A 23,403-nucleotide genomic window follows, 5' to 3' on the forward strand; every position below is an offset into this window, starting at 1 on the left:
GACGGTGATGACAAGAATAAATGAAATGATGGAATGAAGACAGTAGAAGGAAACGGGAGAATCCCGTGAAAATCATACACACAGTGTTTGTCCACCACAAAGCCCACTTGACGCAAACTTATCTTTATAAAGAACCGATCTTTAAGCATACTTCCATTTTAACGAGACGTTACAAACATTTATTTGCATAAAGAATGCGATAAAGCATGAACAGGTAGCGAAAGTAACGAGTAACGTACTAAATTAAGACAATCGTCAGACCTCAATATTTTAAATCGCTACTAAATTTGCCGAACTAGCGTGAACGCTGATACACTTAAATATTCACCAATTGAGTTCAGAAGAGGAAAAAGAATTTCTAGAATTAGTTACATTTTAGACTACTAGGTGGCTTATTTAAAGGTAATACTTCCAGTTGCAGTTTGTTTCTATTATTACTGGAGATGCAAGGGCTCGAAAAAAAAAACGGCTTTTTTGGAAAAAAACTCGGTTTTTTCTGCTTTGCTTTTTTGCTTGGGAAATTTTGGGCTTTTTTCAAAATACTGCTTTAAATTGATAAAACAGACTTTGTATCGCTTCTCTATAACACAAAAAATCATTTAATTAGTGGTTGATGCTGATAATAATATAAAACATCGAAAATAAACTATGAATTTCGAAAAAATGTTTCAAACAATTTTTCTTCAACATATTTACATTATGAATTCCACAGGATTAACCAATGTATATAATAAGAATTTTTTAACCTCCTATATACAAAAGTAAGCAGAGTTGGCAAGAACCGTGGTTGTTTTTGAAAATGCCAAAAACCCATTTTTTGGGGGATGTTTAAACCAGACGTTTTTGGTTTAAACCAGGCTTTTTTTTACTTAGATTTTTTGCTTTATGTATTTATATTACACATTCACAGAAATAAGTTTGTTTCGCCTTGATGTTATTATGCAACAGCGGGGTTATGCCGGAAGAACTCCCATAAGCTTAAAGAAGTGCGGTCAGTAAATTTCTTAAGTTGAGAATCTCCCGCCCTAGCCATTGGGAAAATCCCGTCATTACTTGAAATGTAAGACAATAACGGGAAAATCCTGCTATTGCTTTGCATGTAAAATTTAAAGGTCAACGTACCATAATCAGTACGCTAAAACTGAGGTATTAAATTACAAATTTAGTACCGGTACGTAGATATCATTGAAAGTCCAATCCAAGCTAATGTTGGAAGCTACGTAGGCAATCGATAAATTTTGCCAATTTCTATCAATATATTTAAGCAATATTGGCTTCTTTATAAAACAACACGCATTTAGGCATGCAGAAATATACAATTTGGTTTGTTTCGTATATTTAGGCTTAACATCCTTACGAAATACCGAGGTTATCAAGGAGAAGACTTTCGCTTAAACTGACATCCGAACCGCTACTTGGGTTACGCATGAAAGAAGGTTTGTGGTTCGACCGAGAATTGAACATGGGACACCTTGATTAAAAGGTGAAAGGGAAATAAAACTATTGCAGGTGGTTTGATATCTGGAAACGTTACCATGAAGTTCACACGATTCGCATTTTTCATTCTTTTTATTTTTGTGGTTTAAACCAGTTATTAAAAAAAAAAAAAGTTGGTGTAAACCAGCCAACCCTAAAAGTAAACACTTCTTTTTAAATACACAAATAACTAGCAAAATAGTATGTAGTATTTTTACTTCAAAATATTCCATACCCTCTTTTTGAAACAAAATAAAATTAAAATAAAACATAAGAGAAATACTTAGATTTATATGATACACTTAAAGGCTGTACATCTAGAGCTTTTGGTTCTGTATATTCTTGAAATTCTACAGTTAAGTTTTATAGAACCACCATCACAGTTTACCCAATCCTCAAGTTTTCTGAATTTTTAACAAGAGGGATTCAACATATCATTACGGAACTCCCCCCCCCCCAAAAAAAAGACTACGGAATATATTTAAGTTAAGCTAAAGACAACTGCACAACAAACATGACTGAGTGATTAGCTTTTGCGCTTCTATCGGGAAGTCCGGGATTCAACCAGCATTCGACCATTCTGACAAAGCTTTTCTTCATTCCATCTGTGAATGTAGAAATAGTGCGTGTACTGTGAGTTGGGCGACTTCCTTTTTTATTGTTTTTAAATTGTTATTATTACTAATTAGCAGCAGTGACGATTTTGCGAAGGTTAGGGGGGCGGTCTTTCGGAATGAAGCCCGTTCCCCAAAGTTACGGAATGTCTGCAACAAACGAAATATCTATTATTTATGCCTTTACTCATAAACTTTAAGCTCCCGTCAAATAAAAATTACGAATGTTTAAAAAAAACTAAACATTAGTAAGAAACCCTTCCCAAAATACTTTTCTAAATCCGCCACTGATTCTCAGTATAAAATGATTTTTAAAGTTGTATCCGGAAGATTATTGCTAAACATATAAACGAAACGAAATATTAGTTATGCCTGTACTCATAAACTTCAAGCACTTCCCAAATAAAATTAGGACTTTTTAGGAAACGAAACAATCAGAAAAAACCCTTCTAAAGTACTTTTCTAAATCCGCTACTGATTATTTGTATAAATTGGTATTCAAGGTTGTGTCCGGAAAATTATTGCTAAATCACTTCACAGCTACAGTATAACAGAAATGTGGAAGTACGGTTTGACGGATAAATAGAAAAACGGTCAAGTTTAACTTTTGCGCTAGTAGCTAGAGTACTAAAAGCTCTTAGAAATGAAACACGGATGACAAACTAGAGAAGAAAAAAGATGTCGATAACTCAAAAGTTAAAATAAAGTTAAATAGCCTCTAAAATTACCCTCAAATACTACATTCTTCATGTTAGCTTTAATTCGTAGAACATGTGCTCCATCCATCTTGATGGTGAATTTCAGAGCGAAATATCACATTCAGGTCATGGAATTCTTATCTAACTATAGAATATACTATAAGAAAGCTATTTAGATAGAAAAATCATGAAGCCAAAATTTCCAAAATTCTCGTTTTTTTTCCCAAAAAAGCCGGCTTTTTATGTAAAAAAAAACCATCGATTCAAAAAAGCCGGCTTTTTTTGCATCTCTAATTATTACAGACTTATGAGTAACGTCACAGCATCGAAGAGCTTATATAATAAAATGCCAATTTTGCAAATTTGATTGTGTTATGAGTTGTAAATATCGTAATGCCATAGACCCCCTAAATTTGTTTCACGAACCCCTAGGCGTCCTCGGACGACCAAATGGTAAACACTGGTGTAGAAAATTTCTAAAATATAAAATGCCTGTAACAGATGAGATATGTGAAGGAAAATACAGGGTGTTTCAAAACAACACCGACAACGTTTGGGAGGTGATTCCTGACACCAAGGTAAGACAAAAAGTATAGACCAACCTAGGTGCACAAATGCTTCCTTTCGGAGTTATAGGCTCCCTAGGACATGAAAAAATGAATTTTAAAGGCTCACAGCTACAAAACTATGTGACCTACGTTAGTCGGGTCGAAACTTCACTGAGGAACTAGTATGTGCCCTATCCAAATATCCAAGTTTTAGAATCCTGTGGTACTTCCGCAACAATTTTTGTAGAGGTAGTTGGTGAGTACTTCAAATTATATGCCTGTAGCCAAACTCCCTCTATAAAAATTGTTGCGTGAATATCTTAGGATTCTGGAACATGTATTTTTTTTTGAATAGAACACATATTAGTTCCAAAGTGAAGTCTTCACCCGACTACGGTAGATAGTATAGTGTGGGAGCTATTATAACGATATTGTGTATGTCATTACTTGTATTTTTATCATCTTTACTTATATTTACGGGCAATACGTGCTATTAAAATATTCACAGGCTAGCAAGAAGAAGAAGAAGAAGAATATATAAAAAAAGAACGAGGATTGGTTTTCTTTTCTGATAATATAATTGATGTTCTGTTAATATAGCAATCTGACGATATGTTATTTGGTCGATATAGCAACGAGAGATATAACAAAGGATCCATCTTGTATAATCTACATGCATGTTATTTAAAGGGTGTAAAAGTTTCCTTCTTTACGTATTATAATAAAAGGAATTCCAAAATGGTGCGTTTAAATGGATTTTGGTAACAAAAGGTAGACTAGATTATAAATATTCGGGCTGTGACTGAATTGTAACGCTATAAAAATATACCAAAAAATAAGCACGTTACAAATTGGTGTTTTCCGCTCCAGGATTGCATTATTATTCATAGACTTTGCGTTACACTATGGACCTTTAAATTTCATTTTTTCATGTTTTCGGCAGCCTATAACTCCGAAAAGAAGCATTTGTGCACCCAGGTTGGTCTATACTTTTTGTCTTATCTTGGTGTCAGGAATCACCTCCCAAACGTTGTCGGTGTTGTTTTGAAACAACCTGTATATTAATCAAGTTACATCAGCATCAAGTTACAAGCCCAAGATGCACATTTGCAAATGTCTTTCGGCATATGCGGACATGATTTGCAAAAATAAAGAACGTAACCTGTTTTTCTACGTATCATCCGAAGAGCTAAATACGTACGAACAGTTTTATGATTATAAATGGGGATCATGAAAACAATAGCTATCTCAACCACTCTGTAGTGTTCGCGTATATTTATTAATTTTAACATGAATGCACAAACTTTTCAGCAGCTTTTTATGTCACGAAATAACAACGATATATATATATATACATATATTTATAGTCGAAACAAAGACTAACATTCAAGCGCAGCTTCAAGGTCAATATTGTTCGTTATTACGTCAGCATCTAAATAATACAATAGGAAAAAAAGTCACTTACCTTCTATTAGCTCTTCATGTATCTTCCAAACCTTCTTAAATTCTTCGTCTTAAGGTTTCTCATATTATACAGACAAAAAATTCTTCCAGATTCTCTCTATCTTGATTTTTTCTTATTTCTTTCTTTTCCTTTATACAACATACTAATTTTTCACTTAAACTCTTAAAAATAATTAAGAACTACCGCTCGTGTCAACAGCACAAGTGCCTACGATTGGACAAATTTTTAATTGCTTTTTATACTAATCTGACGGTATGAATTCCATGGAATTATTTTTAAACATATTTATCCACGGAGTAATCAGAAAAATGATATCTCAACTTGGGATATTTATATTAATTTATATTTCGGCTTTGAATAATTTATATCAACTTAGGATATTATATTAATTTATATTCCGGCTTTGAGTAATCAATATCCCAACTCTGAAATAGTGTTTCTCGTGACCTGGTAGTCGGATATCTTATGTCCTAAAATTAGTAACAAAGTGCAATCAGAAATTTATCCAAGCATGGGTATTCACATGAATCTCAGTTCTTTATTATTTAATATTCCAACTTTGGCTTCTTTACCTTCCACACGCGCCTTTGTAATATTAGTGAGTGAGTTTTACGGAAAGAATAACTCTACACCTAAGTATTAGACGCATGATTAATTATAGGTCCACATTCATTTCAAAGTTTAGCTAGATGAGATGCGGAAATTTTTCTATTAAAATCCACTGCCGTAGAAGATTACCACACAAATATTTTAACTGCACCTTTACTAGCTTTTAAGACTGCTTAAACAACAGTCTGAAAACCCTCACATATTTTTTCTTCTTCCTGTACGTTTCCCACTAAACGCTGACGTTCCCCAAACACTCACTGTTTTTATCATCGGAGTTAATATGTTCGTTAATTGTGAATATTTTGAGATTCATGTTTTTCGATCTACGACTGGACAAATATCCCATGACTATTGCCAGATTTGTACTTTTTGAAACAGTGAACTCTATACTGCATGTTATTAAAATAATTAATATTTCACGATTCCGTACATGTATCAATAACAATATATATATATATATATATATATATATATATATATATATATATATAGAGAGAGAGAGAGAGAGAGAGAGAGAGAGAGAAAGGCTCAAAAAGTATATACACTGTTTAATTGTGAAAACTCTCAAATGGATTGACGGGAACGTCTCATTTTTGGCAGTATTATAATTTAATGTTCCGTTATTACATTGCAATGAGTGATGACGAGCCGATATTAGTTGACATATTCAAAATGTTAGCCGTTAGGATCAATACACTGGAGATGCCGCCGAACTGCTGCACGAACTGATGATTACAACATGCCAAGTTCGATACCTTACAGGAACGTTCAATCGCTGTTCGTAAATCATGCAATGTACAAAGCTTTTGTCTATACACAACGTTCTCGACAGTCTCTCATAAGTAAAGGTCTAGCTATATGAAGTCTCGGGAACGTGGGAGATATTCAACAAACTCTTTTCGACCTATTCATCGTTCGGGTAAATTTTCATTGAGTAACTCCATGACAAGATGATGGTAGTGGTGGTTGGGTACCATCATGTTGGAAATAAAACCTCTCGTGCCCATAGAGATTTTTGATGGCAGGCAAAATGGATGTCTCTAGTACCCGCAGGTACTCCTCATCGGTAATTGTGCTGTTAAAGAACGGTCCAATCAAACTATGATAAGACAATCCACACCACATATTCACTTCCGGGTAAATTAACGGCTTTATCCATGTGGATTTCCGGATTTACAGCGGACCAGTAGACATAATTGTGTACGTTTACTGTGCCATTGAGTTTGAATGTGGCCTCATCAGACCACAAGGTCATCTCTGCAAACCTCGTTGTTCACTATGTTTTGCAACCACTCGTAGTATTCCAATCTATGATCTGAGTCGTCTTCGTTTATGGCGTGCAGCAATTTTGAAAATACAGACCTTCCACTCTGCAGCCCTCAAAATGCGACGAACGCTTGCATGATTCATACCAGTTTACAGAGACACTGTCTCACAGACTTTTGTAGTGCGCGAGTAAATTGTTCTAACACAGTACAGGAGTTAGCAAGATTTATTGCTGTGACAGGTCGTTCAGAATGTTTTCTGTGCACATCTGGAACACAACAGTTGGCTTCAAATTTAGAACGGATTTGGACAGTGTTAAACGTGTCGATGGTTGTGTTCCAAATTCATTCTGCCATTGTCGTTGCACTTCCCTGATGGTTTCATATTTCATGTACCTCAAGACTGCCTTCTTTCTTCAAACGTCAGCCTTGTAGCCATGTTGCTTCACTCACGCCACCTACACAAAACAGAAACATAGAACTCTTATCGGGAGACGCTTCCGTCAATCCATTCCGCCAGAGTTATTCATAACTAAATAGCGTGTACATTTGAACCTCCTTCCTTATATCAATATAGAACTGAACTGACTCACATATAACATTTAAGATTATATTTTTATTCTCGTATATTCATAGTATACTTTCAAAGAGGTCACTTTTAAATTCTTTTTATTTTAATTAAAAAACAGAACCTATCCTTAAATAAGGTACTCACTGCTGTTGAACCTGTATATTAGTTATCTATTTTCCGTTTTTCTTATAGCTACTGTGTCACAAATTTTACAAATCGCTTATATCTAGGAGTTAAATACACCATATTGCAGGTTTCTGAAGCGTGCCATTTTAAGTTGGTTTGTCCTTCATTTCGAAGTGCATACGAAAAACTTTCGCATTACTAACAGTTAGCCAAAAGCGTTAACGCATTAGCTGCAAGTTGTTTACCATTATCACCATCTTCCGCAAATTCAAATAATATACTTCCTGTTAGGTTGTCACTTGTTTTCTATAAAGCAGTAGAACTTCTGAAAAGTTTTCCTATATTGTTTAGCTGTGGATGTTTGACACGCTACCACAGGGTGTCTACTGAGTTTCTTTTTCAAAATTCCAGTATACTTCCAGTATATTCAGTATAACTGTCAACAAAATTCCTGTACCTAATACAATTATTTTTTAAAAGTTCTTTAGGAAGAATCACACTCTTGATGATTTTTGGTTTGTAATTGTTTTACCATCAAAAGAATATTTTATTTTTAATAAATTTAGTTAATCTTGATTTTTTTTTTTTGAAATACAATGATTTTTAAACATTTTTTAAAGGAACTCCTAACTCCCCTCACAGCCCTCCACTCCACCCACTGCTATAAATGTCTAATTATAAAATGTATACAAGTCTTGCTCTGGAAAAATTTACAATCTTAATGGATACAAAATTGTTTCTAAGACTATTAAAACTATTACAAAAAAGTATTGTTGACAAATTACCAGTTTCATGATTTTTCCAGTATGTGGATCAAAATTCCAGTATTTCCAGTATCAAAACTAAATTCCAGTATAATTCAAGTATTTCCAGTATCAGTAGACACCCTGTACCAAGACTGGAGCAGGCAACAAATACTTTATAGATTTGAGTTGCTGTGTCATATTTCTGAGCACCTCGCAGCTTTTTCATCGACCTTTCCCATAAAATGAAATAAATAAAATATTATTTAGGTTTACACGTTTTTCGTTATTTAACTTTCTGGCCAGTTCATTTGAGGAAGTTAGTTTCAGACACCGCTGTCTCCAAAATTTCACAACTTTAATTCAAACGCTCTTTGGTATGCAGTTCGTTTTGAACAATGCCAAGACTAGTTGTGTGAATTTCCGTAAAGCCGCAATAATGTCCTCACCCTTCACTGGAAGCATACAACTGCACTATTGTGGATTTTCAACCTGACAAAATTGTCGAGAAAAAGAAGTGGGAATATATTTATGGCTGAAACATGTATTCTCAAGGATTCCAATGAAATCATGTCAACATTTACTACATTCGTGTACTTGGTGACATGGGAGGAATTCGCTACATTTGCCTGTTTGTATACAGTTGTAGCGAATGGAATAAAAACAGCACGAACATTGGGTTGGTTATGAATTTGCTGGTTCTATCGTCAGCAGCTTTGGTGCGATGATGCAAGAGTGAATTTTGAGTTTTGCAATATTGACATACGTCCACCGTTTGTGGCGAGCATATGTTACATAACCAAAGCAGTTCAAGCTGTCGAAAGTGCTCAATATCATGGGTACAGATATTGGTAGTTTGTGCCCTGAAAGGCTGTTTTAGTGATTTGTTCGGTGAATGATTTGACAGCTGCAAAAATAACGCCGCAGAAGCAATCTGAAACACTCGTTGTGCGAAAGATGAAGGGGCACCTGATCACAGCACAGAGCCCAGAAACCCCGAGTTTCGCTCGGACTGCAAGAATCTTTCCGAAATCCAAAGTCAGGTAGGTCGAAACGTTGGATTCCAAGGTCGTGTGCCGGGCAAAGAGACAGTTAGCTCGAAGGTTATAAGGTGAGCACAGTATTTTATAGTCATTTAAGTGTGTTTGCCATCTTCGGGATCTTGATAAAAGAATTTGGAGTTGTCGAAATATACCTCACGAATTAATCTCAGCAAGTGGATGTGTGCAAGAAACTCGTGGAAAGCCCGCGTGATTTGCATTTCCTGAAGTGAATAATAACGTGCGACGAAACGTTTTTTTCAAAATCCTACCGTACGTAACTAGTAGTTACAGAACAACAGGAAGTCGAAAGCTGTCGCCAAACAGTACCATTCAAACACAAAAAGATGGTGAAATTATACGAGATAATTTACGATTAGTTCGTGTAAATGGTCGAACCATTAGTACAAATCTGTACTGCGAACAGTTGGAGCGAACGTATGCCAATGTGCGGTTTTTAAACAGAAAGAGAAAAGGACAACATAAATCATCAGATCTTTCCAACGACCAATAATAAATTCCACGAATTTAAGAAATCGAACTAGTGCTACATCCAGTGCATAACCTGTACCTTGCATGCTTAGATTATTACCTTGTTTCAATCCATGGCTTACTTTCTGAGCTCGCGATGTTTCTACAACCAGTGGAGGAATTCTTCAGTGCTGGAAACTCCAGTGGAGAAATTCTTCCCCAAGGATGAGGACTCGTATAAGTGTAGGACCGAAAAACTGGACGAAAAGTTACTTCAGACAGTGGAACAAGATGACTTCTACTTTGAGTGTTAGGTAGCTTTCATTGAATAAAACAGGTAGATGATCAGTAAATTGGAAAACTTTCAACTGATCGTTGTATTTTCAGTAGCAAGCATTCGACACTCCTCCAGATTATATTTTGGGTAATACTTAAAAAGTTTTGTCGTTTCACTAGTTCGGTTAAGTGTCAATATACGAAACTTTTGAAAGTTCTGCAAAAGCCTCTTTAAAATAAACCTTTTTGCTATTTACTTTTGAGTGATACTATACTTCACAGTTACTTCACAATAGTTTAAGTATCTACATATAAAATAATAGGTTAAATTTGGTTGAAATTCGATACCGCTTAGTGGTTTTGGATATTGTTTGCACATTAATATCTTATCTCAAAAACTGGAAATCACAAGTCAGATACATCTGTACAAATTCTTAACCAACTTAACTTTCTTTAAGCACTATTTTTTAATTTAATATGAGCTACGTTGATCACTATTTTAAAACATTTCCGCCATGGAGACAAAACAAAAATTACCTTAAAGTGTTTGGGTATAAATAAATATGAATATCCCAGCTTTGAGATCATATTTCTTGTAACGCTATGGAAGAATATGTTTAAAAATTCATTGCTTTATTGGATTTAACGCCCTCAAATTAATATAAAAAGCACAATTAGAAATTTTTCCGCGCGTGAGCACTTTTATCATTGGCAGCAGCAGTAGTTCTTTGTATATTCTACCTCCACCATTTTTGGGGGATAACTAGTTGCGAAGAACAGAACATCGGACACGTAAAAAATTAGCTTCTCTCAGGTCAGTAAGGTAATCCATTTACTAGTTTTCTTTGCAATAATTCTAGCGGCAATTTTAGTTTTTGTTTCTGGCACAAGAAAACTTATTATCAAAGGACTTCATTCACGTTGGTTAAGGTGCGTCGTTCACGTTGAATCCGTCGGGTCACAAGTATACAATGTCGAATCGACTTAACATTTAAGTTAAAATGATTGTTAAAATACCATATTTCACGATTTACAATAAAAACATAATTAAGTAACAAAAAGTACAGAAAAGAACTCTGTTCTAAAATAAAAAGTTCGTTACTCACCTGTTCTCTGCACTGTACATCATCAAAATAGGTTATGTCTTGGTTATTTATTTTCATCTTGCCTGTACCTGGCACTCTGACTGTTACTTCTGCATATGCTCTCTTCCTTAAGCATTCTACGAAAACAAAACAAGAACAAACGAGAAATTAATCTCCATAACCAGATTAGAAATAAACTTTGTATAAAGAACAGGCTTCAACCGGAAAGCCCGTAACTAAATTATAACTATTGTTCAGGAGTTTCATATTCACCAAGTGGAAATAAATCAGTATTACTACTTCAATTTCGTAAATAAATATTTGGATAACTTTAGAGTTTTTTTCTTTCTTTCTGTTTTTGGCATAAAACCAAAACTCCAATCACCAAGTGATTTTCACGTTCTCTTTGAGATACATGACTTGAGTTGAAATCCTAATAGAAGTTCAGTCTCCATTAAGCTACTCGCATGTGAAGCAAAGTCTAATGAATTAATTAAGTAATTTTGTTACTATACATATAATTTAAACTGTGTACTTCTAAATTATACACGTGCTTCTAAATAACTCAGCTGGAAGGTGAAAAAACACAGGCCGATATGAGTTTCACATTTATTTTCATGTACAAGGGATATTCCAAAAATAAGTAACTTTTTTCACAGGAAACTGTATTATAAATTGAAAAAAAGTTTATTGTTACAAAATACAATCTTTCCTGAAGTCACGACGAGAGAAGCGATAGCACAGAAGTAATGGCACATGCGTGGAGTGTCGATGAATAAGCACAGACCAACATGACTGAGCTCAGTCGAGTGCAAGCCGATATGGCAGAAAGACGTGTGCTGGAAACGTGATCACATATGGAAGTGCATGTTATGTGCTATGAATGGGCGCGTGAAACCAGTGTTTCAGGTATTCACCAACACCTACAGAGCGTCTACGGAGACGACGTCATATTCCGGAATTTAGTGTGCAATGTTGGATGAAGGGAGGGTGTGTATGGAAGATGATAATCTGGGCACCCCTCCACGTCCAAGACTGCGACAAAGTCGACAGAATGCACAAAACAGTATTAGCAAATAGGCGCGTAAATGACTCTGATGTCGCACCCACATTGAGTATTGGACGTGTTCAAGCCCACCATATGACTGACTCACGACTTGTTGGAATAACTGAAGGTGTCGGCAAAATGGATCCCGAGAGATCTCACCCCTGATCAAAAGACTGTAAGAATGGTAAAAGGCCCCAAACACCCGATGAGGTACGAAACCGAAGGCAATAACTTCCTGTTCAGGACCATCACAGTCGTAAGACCGGGTGCACATTTTTACTCCAAAGAACAAGGCAGCCTCAATAACGTGGTAACATCTTCAGTCTGCATGAAGACTGTGCTGACATTGTTTTAAGACGTAAAGGGTGTCACATTACTTGATCCTCACTGCAAGAACAGTCAACGCGGCATGCTATTACCACACATTAAGCAAACTGAAATCCGCCGTTCGATGCAAGAGACCTTGAGTCGAGTGATTTCGTTCTTAGACAACAACGCAGGACGCCACACAGCAAGAGACAATGCAAAACACATTTGTTGTTTGGAATGGGAGAGATTGAATCATCCGGCTTATTCCTCCAATCTAGCCCCATTAAACTTACACTTCTTCCTAAATTGAAAACAGCACTTTCGGAAGCAACGAAAAGTCGCAATAAGCTGTGAAGAAATTCCTGAAATTGCTTGGCATAAATTTTCACCAGGCAGGTTTCTTGAAGTTGATTTTATGGTACGACAAACGTATCAATACCAATGGCAATTATAAGGAAAAATAGCCAAAAGATTTTATTTTGTTATGACGTAGTTTTTGTCATTTTGTATCAAAGCTTCCCTGTGAAAAAAAGATAAAACTTACTTTCGGAATGAATGCCACTTGAAGATATTTTTTCATGCCTTATTATTTATTTCATCATCAAAGTTGTATTTTTCACAACTTTATATCAGAATCAGAATTCGTTCTTGTACTATAACGGTTATTGCCTGGAATAAAATATAATCACAGTAACATGTATGATTACTTTTGGCATGTTATTCGTTTCGAACTCACCGGAAACAATGCCAAAGTGTTGGCGGATATGCATCACCTGTGATCCATCCACTACGTCTTTAAATCAATTATATAAAATATGCTACGTCTTTAAATTATATTTAAACTGCGCTACAAACAATCCTGTCAACACAGATTACTTTATTAAGGCTCTTTGCCAAACTCGCCCTAGTTTATTATTATTATTACTATTATTTATTTTATTGAACACTTTAAAGACAAGAAAGATCATAAAAATGTAGAAAGTGAGCCAGATAGTACCTACAATTTTTTTCAAACCTTTTCTTATAGATCAGAAATTTATAAATAGACGCACCGTTTATGATGTCGTCATAGTTGGGCACTTAAAGGATGATATAGCGTTCACCTCCGGTGCTTGGGGTCCCTGGTTCGATCCCAGCTCGTGCTATGTGGAGTTTGTGGTGGATAAACATCGTGCTCGTGGGTTTTCTCTGGGTTTTCCCGTTTCTTCCCACTTTCTTCATTTCACCATTTCACTCATCTCTCATCCTCACCGTTTCCTTTAGCCTAACCGGCATAAGCGAGGGACGTAAAACTTAAAGATTTCATTTCATTTCAAAGGATGAGATGAGAGGGTATAGAATTTTGAATCTATAATAAAGTAATGGAAGTGATTTTTGTATACGTTACTTTTTTAGGTAAATTTTGGTAGATGAGGGTAGATTTAAATGTAACATTACTTCAAGTCTTGCATCTTCAAAAATATTGATTTTGTTACTGCGTTCTTTGTCATCTATCTAATTCATTACGTTTCGCAAAGTTAAAGGAATGTAACATTGTTTCTTTTCTTGGTTTTGTATTATTTACTTTTTGAATTTTAGTGAATGACTTAAAGACAATGAAGAATATTAAAAAGTATAGAAAGTGGGCCAGGAAGTATCCACGAAAGCTTTCAAAACCTTTCGTATAGGTTAAAGGAGGTGGATAAAGATCAGCCTTTTTCCGCCTATGATAGTCATAAAAAATACACGTGTTCAAGCATAAACGTTACATGCATGTAAGATTTATATGAAGCATATCGTAGCAAGTCACTAAAGAACCTCACAAACAAAGCATGATTGTTGATATTCTGTCTGTTTAGAGATGTTTTTGAAACTTGAACGATACTTTTAGTACGAGGCGTTTTATTAACCATTCTATTTCTCGTTTTCGTGAAGACTAGAATAAATAAGCTTATCAATAAGCATTCATAAGCTGATCTTTATCCACCTCTTTTAACACTATAGGAGAGGTCTGAAAGGCTATTAGTTCATTTAATAGCCTTTTATAGATACTACATAGCTCAATTTTCTACACTTTTTATGTTCTTCACTGTTTTTATGAATCATCATCGCAAGTATTCTGTCATTACTGGCACGTCACTTGTTGCAGGTGAGAAGCTTCTATGCTCCACAGTTTTTCGCTAACCTCTTCATGTACAATTTATCTGTTTTCATATCGTCTATTTCCTGCCACCATAACCTTTAGCACGTCCTTCATGATACAATACTTTTATAGTCAATGTCCCAACTAGTTTCTCTTCCTTTTCTTAATAATATATAAAATTGTTGTTTTCTCCCCCATCATTTATAACTCTCATTCATTTTCCGCTCGACGAAGCTAATCCTCTCCATTCTTCTTCACACCCACATTTCGAAAGCTTCAGTCGTTTTTCATCATTTTTGCGTATTGTTCATGTTTCTGCCCATCATTAAAATCCAGCTCGTAAATAATATAAAACTTAGCAAGGAAAATATGTTACATTCCTTTAACTTTGCGAAACGTAATGAATTAGATGGATAACAAATGATTTAGTAACAAACTTAATATTTTCCATGTTTTCCAAGATTACAAGACTTTGAGTAATGATACATCTAAATTTAACCTGCCATTATCAAAAATAAAGTTTACCTAAAAAGTAACGTATACGAAAAACTATGTTTTCATTATTTTATTATAGATTAGAAATTCGATACCCTTTTATCTCGTATTTCAATATATTAATTCATAACTACAATAAAAAACAACTTTTAAGAATAGTTACTAAATCGTGCTCTTGGGTACATAGTTCGAAACTCAAAATCTTACCTTGTATCGCTTGTAGAGGGGTTAAAGGTAAGGTTTTGAGTTTTGAACCTTGTAAGAAATTTAAATATCTATTATCTCAAAACACATATACATAAAAGCCACTTACGTTTCACGATAACAAAAGCTCTTCCGTCGGCATCATATTCAGGCTGTAATAAACAACATAAAACACAAGGTATTAAGAATGAAAAAGAAAGTTTACAGGTATATTCAATTTTAATAAAAGTATCACAACTTACTCACTTAACTTCAAAGGCAATTTATTCACATCAAAATAACTCCTTATGAGGAGTAAAGGAAGTAACTAACTTTTTCTTATATATTTTCTACAGGTGGAAATTCCATCAAAGTAGGAATGGAAAAAAAAGGGTGGGGGACAACTGGCTCATAATTAAATCGGGATTTCCGGCTTACTGTGTCCAGACACTAACATTACACTATCCAATCCAACATCAGACAAGCTACACACTGAATGTTGATGTCGGTGCCCACCTCAGCTATTCAAACCACACTGACTGTACCACAACTACTGCTCCCAGATTGTTATGGGCAATTGTCGGGATGTAAAATATGGCCAAATGGTACAGCCTCTACAAATACTACTAGCCGTGTTGATCCAAAAATAACAACAAAATCAAAAGACAGGTTGCATTTAGCAAACATTAACTCCAAACAATACAAAACGTATGTGATATGTCATTGTCGCATTTTTGTATATTCACACATTTTCCCTTAATTATGCCTCAGGACCTCTTTTGATTCTAATTCACTGTACATGCACTAGGACTTATGATTCATGTTACTTTTGTAATACACTAAGCCTAGTGTAAAAAAAGGATCCTGTGGTCAGGCTAGTGCATTTTAATAAACTAACTTCTATCCAACAGCCACCTCTGTAAGTATAATCCTCCCATCTTATACTTAGTCTACTTAGAGCAACCTGTCTCATCAGTATTAGATGTTTCGATCATATTATCTGTTTGATGTAAAAGGTCTCAAGATTATAGTTTGATTACTCTCGGAATTTGCTTCCAATAACTCCAAAGTAAAAAAAAAATATAGTATTAATAGATATGTAATAGAACAAATTGCAGAAGGTAAAGGAAAAAGGGAAAGAGCTGTATTTCATGAAAGATATCGGAAAGCAATTTTCTTCTGAAAAAGAAGAGACTTATATGTGTTGAGAAGTTTGCTATCGGAAGTTCTAGTAAAAGCATATCATACAATTTTTTATGCTAATTTTATGCTGTTGTATCTATTTTCTTTTGAACATATAATTATAAGTCAGTGTATGCGCCAAGAGTCCTAAAAAGTTCATTTTTATTCAAATGTTATCATTATTATTTGCTAATATTTTACCTTAAAATCCATTACATTTACTGTTAAAATCATTTTGAAAATTCGAGTTCGTGAGACCGAGGAACAAATTAATCCAGTTTCCGCTACTTTAAAGGGAAAACATTGTCTTAGTCCGATCCAGAAACATGTTTCAGTTTGAAGTTCGTATTCCAAAATATCACTGTATGTTTAAGTCATAAAAATTTAAATTCATCATAGGAAGAGAGGATGCATCAATGAAATTAAGAAGGTATGTTACAAGTATCGGAACAGAGATAAAGACATGTAATAAATAAAAATAAATGATATAGAGTAACCTACCGATTTACGCAATATGAGACTTGGGCCAATCTGCAGTTACGTAATAAATGTCGAAAATTACAAAAAATGAAATGAAATCTTTGAGTTTTACGTCCCACGGTTATGCCGGTTAGGCTAAAAGAGACAGTGATTGTGAGAGATGAGTGAAATGGTGGAATGAAGAAAGTGGGAGGAAACGGGAGAACCCCGAGAAAACCCACGAGCACGGTGTTTGTCCACCACAAAATTCACTTGGCGGGGGCTGGGATCGAACCCGGGACCCCAAGCACCAGAGGTGAACGCTCTACCACTGAGCCACCGCGCCCCCCCCTACGAAAATTACAATATGGCTGAATATCAAATATTAATGTTCGTATAATCACATATTTTTCATACTTTTATAGTTTATGTTCCAGTACAGGGAACAAGAATATGTGCAACACATGCATTTGCATGGAGCGGCAAAATCTGTCATAACTATATTATTTAAAATAAATATTTCTTGTTGAAAACACACTTCATGATGATGATGAAAGTTAAATTTACTAAGCTGACCTTTTATTTGAATACTACATTCATAAATCCTAAGCGGTCAGCATATGTGCCTTTGGCGTGGGAGACCCGGGTTTGATTCCTGGCGGGAGCTCATGTGGTTCGGATTCCACGTTAATCAGTAGGTCCACGTCTCATATAGCCTCGCTGCTGAACGGGACGTTAAACTCAAAATCAACTCTACTCAACTCATAAATCATGTTTAGGTCGCATTAGTTTGTCACAGTGCTAAAGCAAATAGTCAAACAAATACTAGCATGAATTGCTTTATTGTTGTCAAATACAAGATCTCAATTCTCAAACAGTAGCAAACACTTGTTTCATTTAGTTAAAATCCACAGTTTTGATATGGAAACTAGTCTCGTCTTCGTCACAAACAAGTTCCTTATCATTGAAGGCGGAAACAAGCTTCTTTTCAAAAAAAAAATAAATAATAAAATAACAGATGTAGAAGGAAAATCAAGAAACAAAGATAAAAGAGCTAGTTGCACTGGAATTGCAAACTCATATATTGAGATTGAAGCTCGAATTTGAAATCTATAAAAAGGATTACCATCTTTTCTCTGCATGTGTGTTTGCTTTATCTTTCACTAACATAATAGATTATTATTTAAAGAGAAAAGAGACGCAACGAGATTGTATTTGTAGTGTTTAGGCCTTTCTGAGTGCAAGTCACTTTCCCTTCCTTTCATTGTTCACGACGGGGTAGCATACTTACAATCGTGGCTTTTAAGATTTGTTGTTTCTGGAGAAACTAGGAAGAGGATGGCAAATTGCCCTGTTCCAGTATATACTACTTGTAAATAATATACATACTTATGTATAAACAAATAATAATAATAACAATAACTGCAGTTTTTTGCGAATCTTTCCTCCAATATTTCGAGTATTATTGTTACATTCTCGAAAAATTTGGTTACGCATTCTCAGAGGTACTGAATGGCTTAGGTCCTTTTCACAATATGATCTTCACTTTGTTTTCCCTCAACAGTGGTAATTTATGAATACTGTTTAAAATATTATCGATACTTATATGGTCGCCTTTTTCAATTGTTATATAGGGTGTCCGGAATGGGACTAACGGTTTTTAAAAGTGTATAGTTTTAATATGGTCAGAGATACAGAAAAAAAAAATTCATATTGAAGGAAAACTTGAAAAGTTCTGTTCAGCAAATTTTCATACTTGAACCACTACCGGTGACGGCGCTAGTATCGCCGATAAACAGAAATGGCGTCGGCAGTCGAAAAGGCGCAATGCTTGTGGTGGTTTGGCCCCTTCTTTTTCATAGAGCAAATCATAACAGGAAATGTGTTCTTAGACATGGTTCAACACTTTGCTGTTCCCCAGTTACAACATTTGCAACCTCAAGTGATATTCCAATTTGATGGTGCCCCGCCACATTGGAGCCCACAAGTGAGGGAGTACCTTGATACTGAATTTCCTGGCCCTTGGATAGGTCGTGATGGGCCAATTAGGTGGCCTCCACGCTCTCCTGATGTTACCCCTTAGACTTTTTCCTGTGGGGGTATGTGAAAGACCTTGTGTATTCTGGTGAAAACGTGCGTAACCTTGATGAACTGAAGAACCGTATCAGGAATGCGATTGTTTCAGTAACACCTCAGATGTTACAGAATACGTGGAGAGAGACTGAGTTCAGGTTAGATATTGTAAAAGTTACAAATGGAGCTCACGTGGAGTTACACTGAGTTAGAATGACTTGTAAGTAAGACCAAATAAACTTTTTGAGTTCTCCTTTAAAATGCAAGTTTTTTTCTTCTGTATCTCTGACCATATTAAAACTATACACTTTTAAAAACAGACACCCTGTAGATTCCTTTTATTATTTTACTATATAACAATATTTGTATGTAATCGTAATGTTAATGTACTAACTTAATTTACTAATAACTTTTTTTTTTATTGGTGTTTCAAGTTTTCTTTCCGACAGATTCTTCTTAATCAGAATGTCGTCATAATCATTAATAGACAAATGATTTAAATCCCTGTATGATCAATGTGGTCGGTCTTTTTTTTTTTTCAACTATATTGTAATATCCTATGTGATGTCGTAAACAAGCAATTCTACGCATCAATGTTTACAATCATCACCACATGGTTCAGCAAGAGGATCTCCCACCAGAGGGACCTATAATCACATGCAGACGACGGCTTCTGGCCCCTCCCATGGAGCAGAAGACGTCATCGGAGCAGCAGCGCCACCGCCACTCAAAATGTCTCTATAAAATGGATGGACGAAGGCAACTCGACACCAGTTTTCTGGTGACCCTCCTTTAGTCTGCTACGGGACTCTAGGAGTAACCTAACCCCAGGCCTCTAGTCTGCTACGGGACTACGCCTATCCTATCTCCTGGCTTAGCCTGCTACTTGGCTCTGTCTGGGAATCCTAACCTTAGCCGCTTAGCCTGCTACGGGGCTCTGTTGGCCACTTAACCCGCCTCTGCTTGCTACGGAGCATTGGTTCCTTAAATCCACTCCTCTTAGCCTGCTACGGAGCTCTGTTGGAGATCCTGTCCGCGACCTTACGGTCAAAGACCACCTATAACTCACCTTGATTCTAGAGAGATCACTTTGTACAGTATTTTGTGAAAATACTTTTATAGAGGAAGTTTTATAATAAAAACTGGCAGTGGGAGTCAATTCCGGACGCTCTTTTTATTAACTGCTCTACCCAAAATCCTATATGAGACAAAGTTTTACAATATATAAATCTCAAAATGCAGCTAAGCCAAACCTCAAAATTTACATGTATTTCTAACCAATAAATACGTAATAGAGAATTTTTGCTAGTTTTCGATTTTGTTTGTTGATATAATTAGTAATAACAGCGTTTCAATCCCTAGCAAGATTATAGTAATAAGAACAATCTATAACAATTGGGAAAGGTAGGCGGCGACCATAAGTATCGGTAAAAATTACCACTGTTGAGGCACAAATAAATAAATAAATAAACAAATGAAGATCTTCTACTTGGAACCCTTATTCAGGTTTTAAATTATTACAAGGCAGCCTTATTGGCTAAATTCTCTATTGCCCTTTGTTATACGATAATTTTTTTGTTGTTATAGGATAAAATTAAGGTTAAGCCAAGATGAAGAGCATCACATTATTTGAGTAGTCCATTTCCAAAGAGGTCCTTGTTCACCAAGAGAAAATTTTGGGAAACTGAAAAACCTGTCATACTTGATTTTTTGAGGAAGAACTTGCAATATTTAGTATGCTTTGCTGACGTAATATATAAATGCTTAGTTCATGCAGCGCATGCACACAATAACCGTATAATATTCTTAAGCTGAAAAAGAAAAAAATGTTTGGACAAGGGGCGTTTTGGAACTGTGAAGAAGACAAGGAACATTTTGGTTTTGTACATTATCGACAAGGACCTGTTGGTTATTGTATCCGAAAACATACCAATTTTATTTTCAAAAAACATTGTAATACATACACAATGTGACCAAAAGTATCCGGACACCTGGCTGAAAATGACTTACAAGTTCGTGGCGCCCTCCATCGGTACTGCTGGAATTCAATATGGTGTTGGCCCACCCTTAGCCTTGATGACAGCTTCCACTCTCGCAGGCATACTTTCAATCAGGTGCTGGAAGGTTTCTTGGGGAATTGCAGCCCATTCTTCACGGAGTGCTGAACTGAGGAGAGGTATCGATGTAGCTCGGTGAGGCCTGGCATGAAGTCGGCGTTCCAAAATATCCCAAAGGTGTTTTATAGGATTTAAGTTAGGACTCTGTGCAGGCCAGTTCATTACAGGGATTTATGGTCGTGTAACCACTCCGCCACAGGCCGTGCAGTATGAACAGGTGCTCGATTGTGTTGAAAGATGCAATCGCCATTCCCGAATTGCTCTTCAACAGTGGGAAGCAAGAAGGTGCTTAAAACATCAATGTAGACCTGCGCTGTGAGAATGCCACGCAAAACAACAAGGGGTCCAAATCCCCTCCAAGAAAAACACGACCACACCATAACATCACCACCTCCGAATTTTACTGTTTGCACTACACATGCTGACAGATGACGTTCACCGGGCATTCGCCATACCCACACCCTGCCATCGGATCGCCACATTGTGTGCCGTGATTCGTCACTCCACACAACGTTTTTCCACCGTTCAATCGTCCAATGTTTACGCTCCTTACACCAAGCGAGGCGTCGTTTGGCATTTATCTGCGTGATGTGTAACTTATGAGCAGCTGCTCGACCATGAAATTCAAGTTTTCTCACCTCACGCCTAACGGTATAGTACTTGGAGTGGATCCTGATGCAGTTTGGAATTCCTGTGTGATGGTCTGGATAGATGTCTGTTTATTACACTTTACGACCCTCTTCAGCTGCCGACGGTCTCTGTCAGTCAAAAGACGAGGTCTGCCGGTACGCTTTTGTGCTGTACGTGTCCCTTCACGTTTCCACTTCACTATCACATCAGACACAGTGGACCTAGGGATGTTTAGGAGTGTGGAAATCTCGCGTACAGACTTCTGACACAAGTGACACCCAATCACCTGACCACGTTTGAAGTGCGTGAGTTCCGCGGAGCGCTCCATTTTCCTTTCTCACGATGTCTAATGACTACTGAGGTCGCTGATAATGAGTACCTGGCAGTAGGTGACAGCACAATGCACCTAATATGAAAAAAGTATGTTTTGGGGGGTGTTCGGATACTTTTGATTACATAGTGTATGAAAAGCATTGTAATACAAATTACTTCTCCAAATATATCAGGAGAGATCCTGAAACACTATAATAGAATATGTCTGAAAACATACCAATTTTATTTAAAACTTGTAATACATAGAAACATTGTAATACAGACAAATTGTAACAAATACTTGTTCCAATATTGGTTTTCTTGCTTTCGTTCACCCGTAACTCTCTGTCGTTCCGGTGATTCACTACTAGTATACTTCAAAATAAGGTTATCCTGATCAATGTTAGCGTTTCATAGGAACTAATGATTGGGTAAAAGATCCGGTAGAATCTACGGAGATCTTGCAATGTTAAAACTGAACAATGAACGTCTTTCCTCTCTTTATAGTCACATATTGGAAGTGAAGGAAGCTTCTTTAATGGAAGTCTAAGTTTCTTTTCCTTATTTTTCTTCCATATGGCAGGAATACGAGTTTTCTTATGTCCTTGACCGGTGATAGCAGGCCTAACATTCAGTCCTCATTTTACTGCAGCTTAGGCTTCATTAGCAGAATTATCTACGTTCATGATCAACAAGCAAAAGGACTACTCCAAAAGAATAATTACTTTGGATTGAAATTACACCTCACTAACGTATTATCAACTATACAAATTACATTAGCCAACAGTCACGAAGACCCGATATCACTACAGTATAGCAGAAAATCTGATCGTCAAATTTCGTTGCTCTTTTGTTATTACTACAAAACCATTCTTGTCAATCCACACAATAATAATTTATTATGCAATGCAACATGAATGCATTTTTAGAAATGAATAACGATGGGTACTTCTGTATCAACGAAACAATGGACAAAAACCGCTTTGGAACTGGACAAGAGTCATTTTGATTCTGCAGAACAGAACTGTAAAAGAACGCACCATATTGAATGGACAAGAGTCCCTTTAGAACTGGACCAATGTTTTATTTTTATTTTTAGTGACTTTAGAATCGTTTCATTCGAGTAACAAGTATATAATCCCGTGTAGATTTACGGGAGAAATCCAACGGTACCAATAACTCAATTTCCAAAATTTTGGGAAAGGATCCGTTTGGAAATGGGTTACTCATTTGTATTTGTATTTCCTTGTGTCCAGCAATAATCCTTGGAAAAGTGTCAATTTGTTTGCTCTTATAAATGATGATCGTATTGCGAAAAAGGACTTAGGCCACTGTGAATAATTGAGGATGAGTGACTGAGTGCCTCACTCGAAATTTTGGAGGAAAATTGACGGGGAATATTACTAGCTGCGTAATTTGAGGTATTACACTTAAACAGTTTACGAATTCAAGTTACGTAAAGGTCTACGGATCGCATTATTTATGC

General features: G+C 36.0%; 1 protein-coding gene across 2 annotated transcripts in view; it reads right to left on the reverse strand.

Moving 5' to 3' along the window:
* Positions 1-23,403, reverse strand: part of mRpS9 (mitochondrial ribosomal protein S9) — a 430,030-nt gene that overhangs the window by 181,541 nt on the left and 225,086 nt on the right. For both annotated transcript variants that reach the window (XM_081729930.1, XM_081729921.1), the window contains exons 8-9: positions 15,275-15,317; positions 11,009-11,124 (exon numbers count right to left, since the gene is read on the reverse strand). In XM_081729930.1, the coding sequence (XP_081586056.1) occupies positions 11,009-11,124; positions 15,275-15,317 (159 nt within the window). The remainder of the gene's footprint in view (positions 1-11,008; positions 11,125-15,274; positions 15,318-23,403) is intronic.

Source organism: Thermobia domestica, chromosome 1 (assembly GCF_964235325.1).
Source record: "Thermobia domestica chromosome 1, izTheDome1.hap1.1, whole genome shotgun sequence".
NCBI lineage: Eukaryota > Metazoa > Arthropoda > Insecta > Zygentoma > Lepismatidae > Thermobia > Thermobia domestica.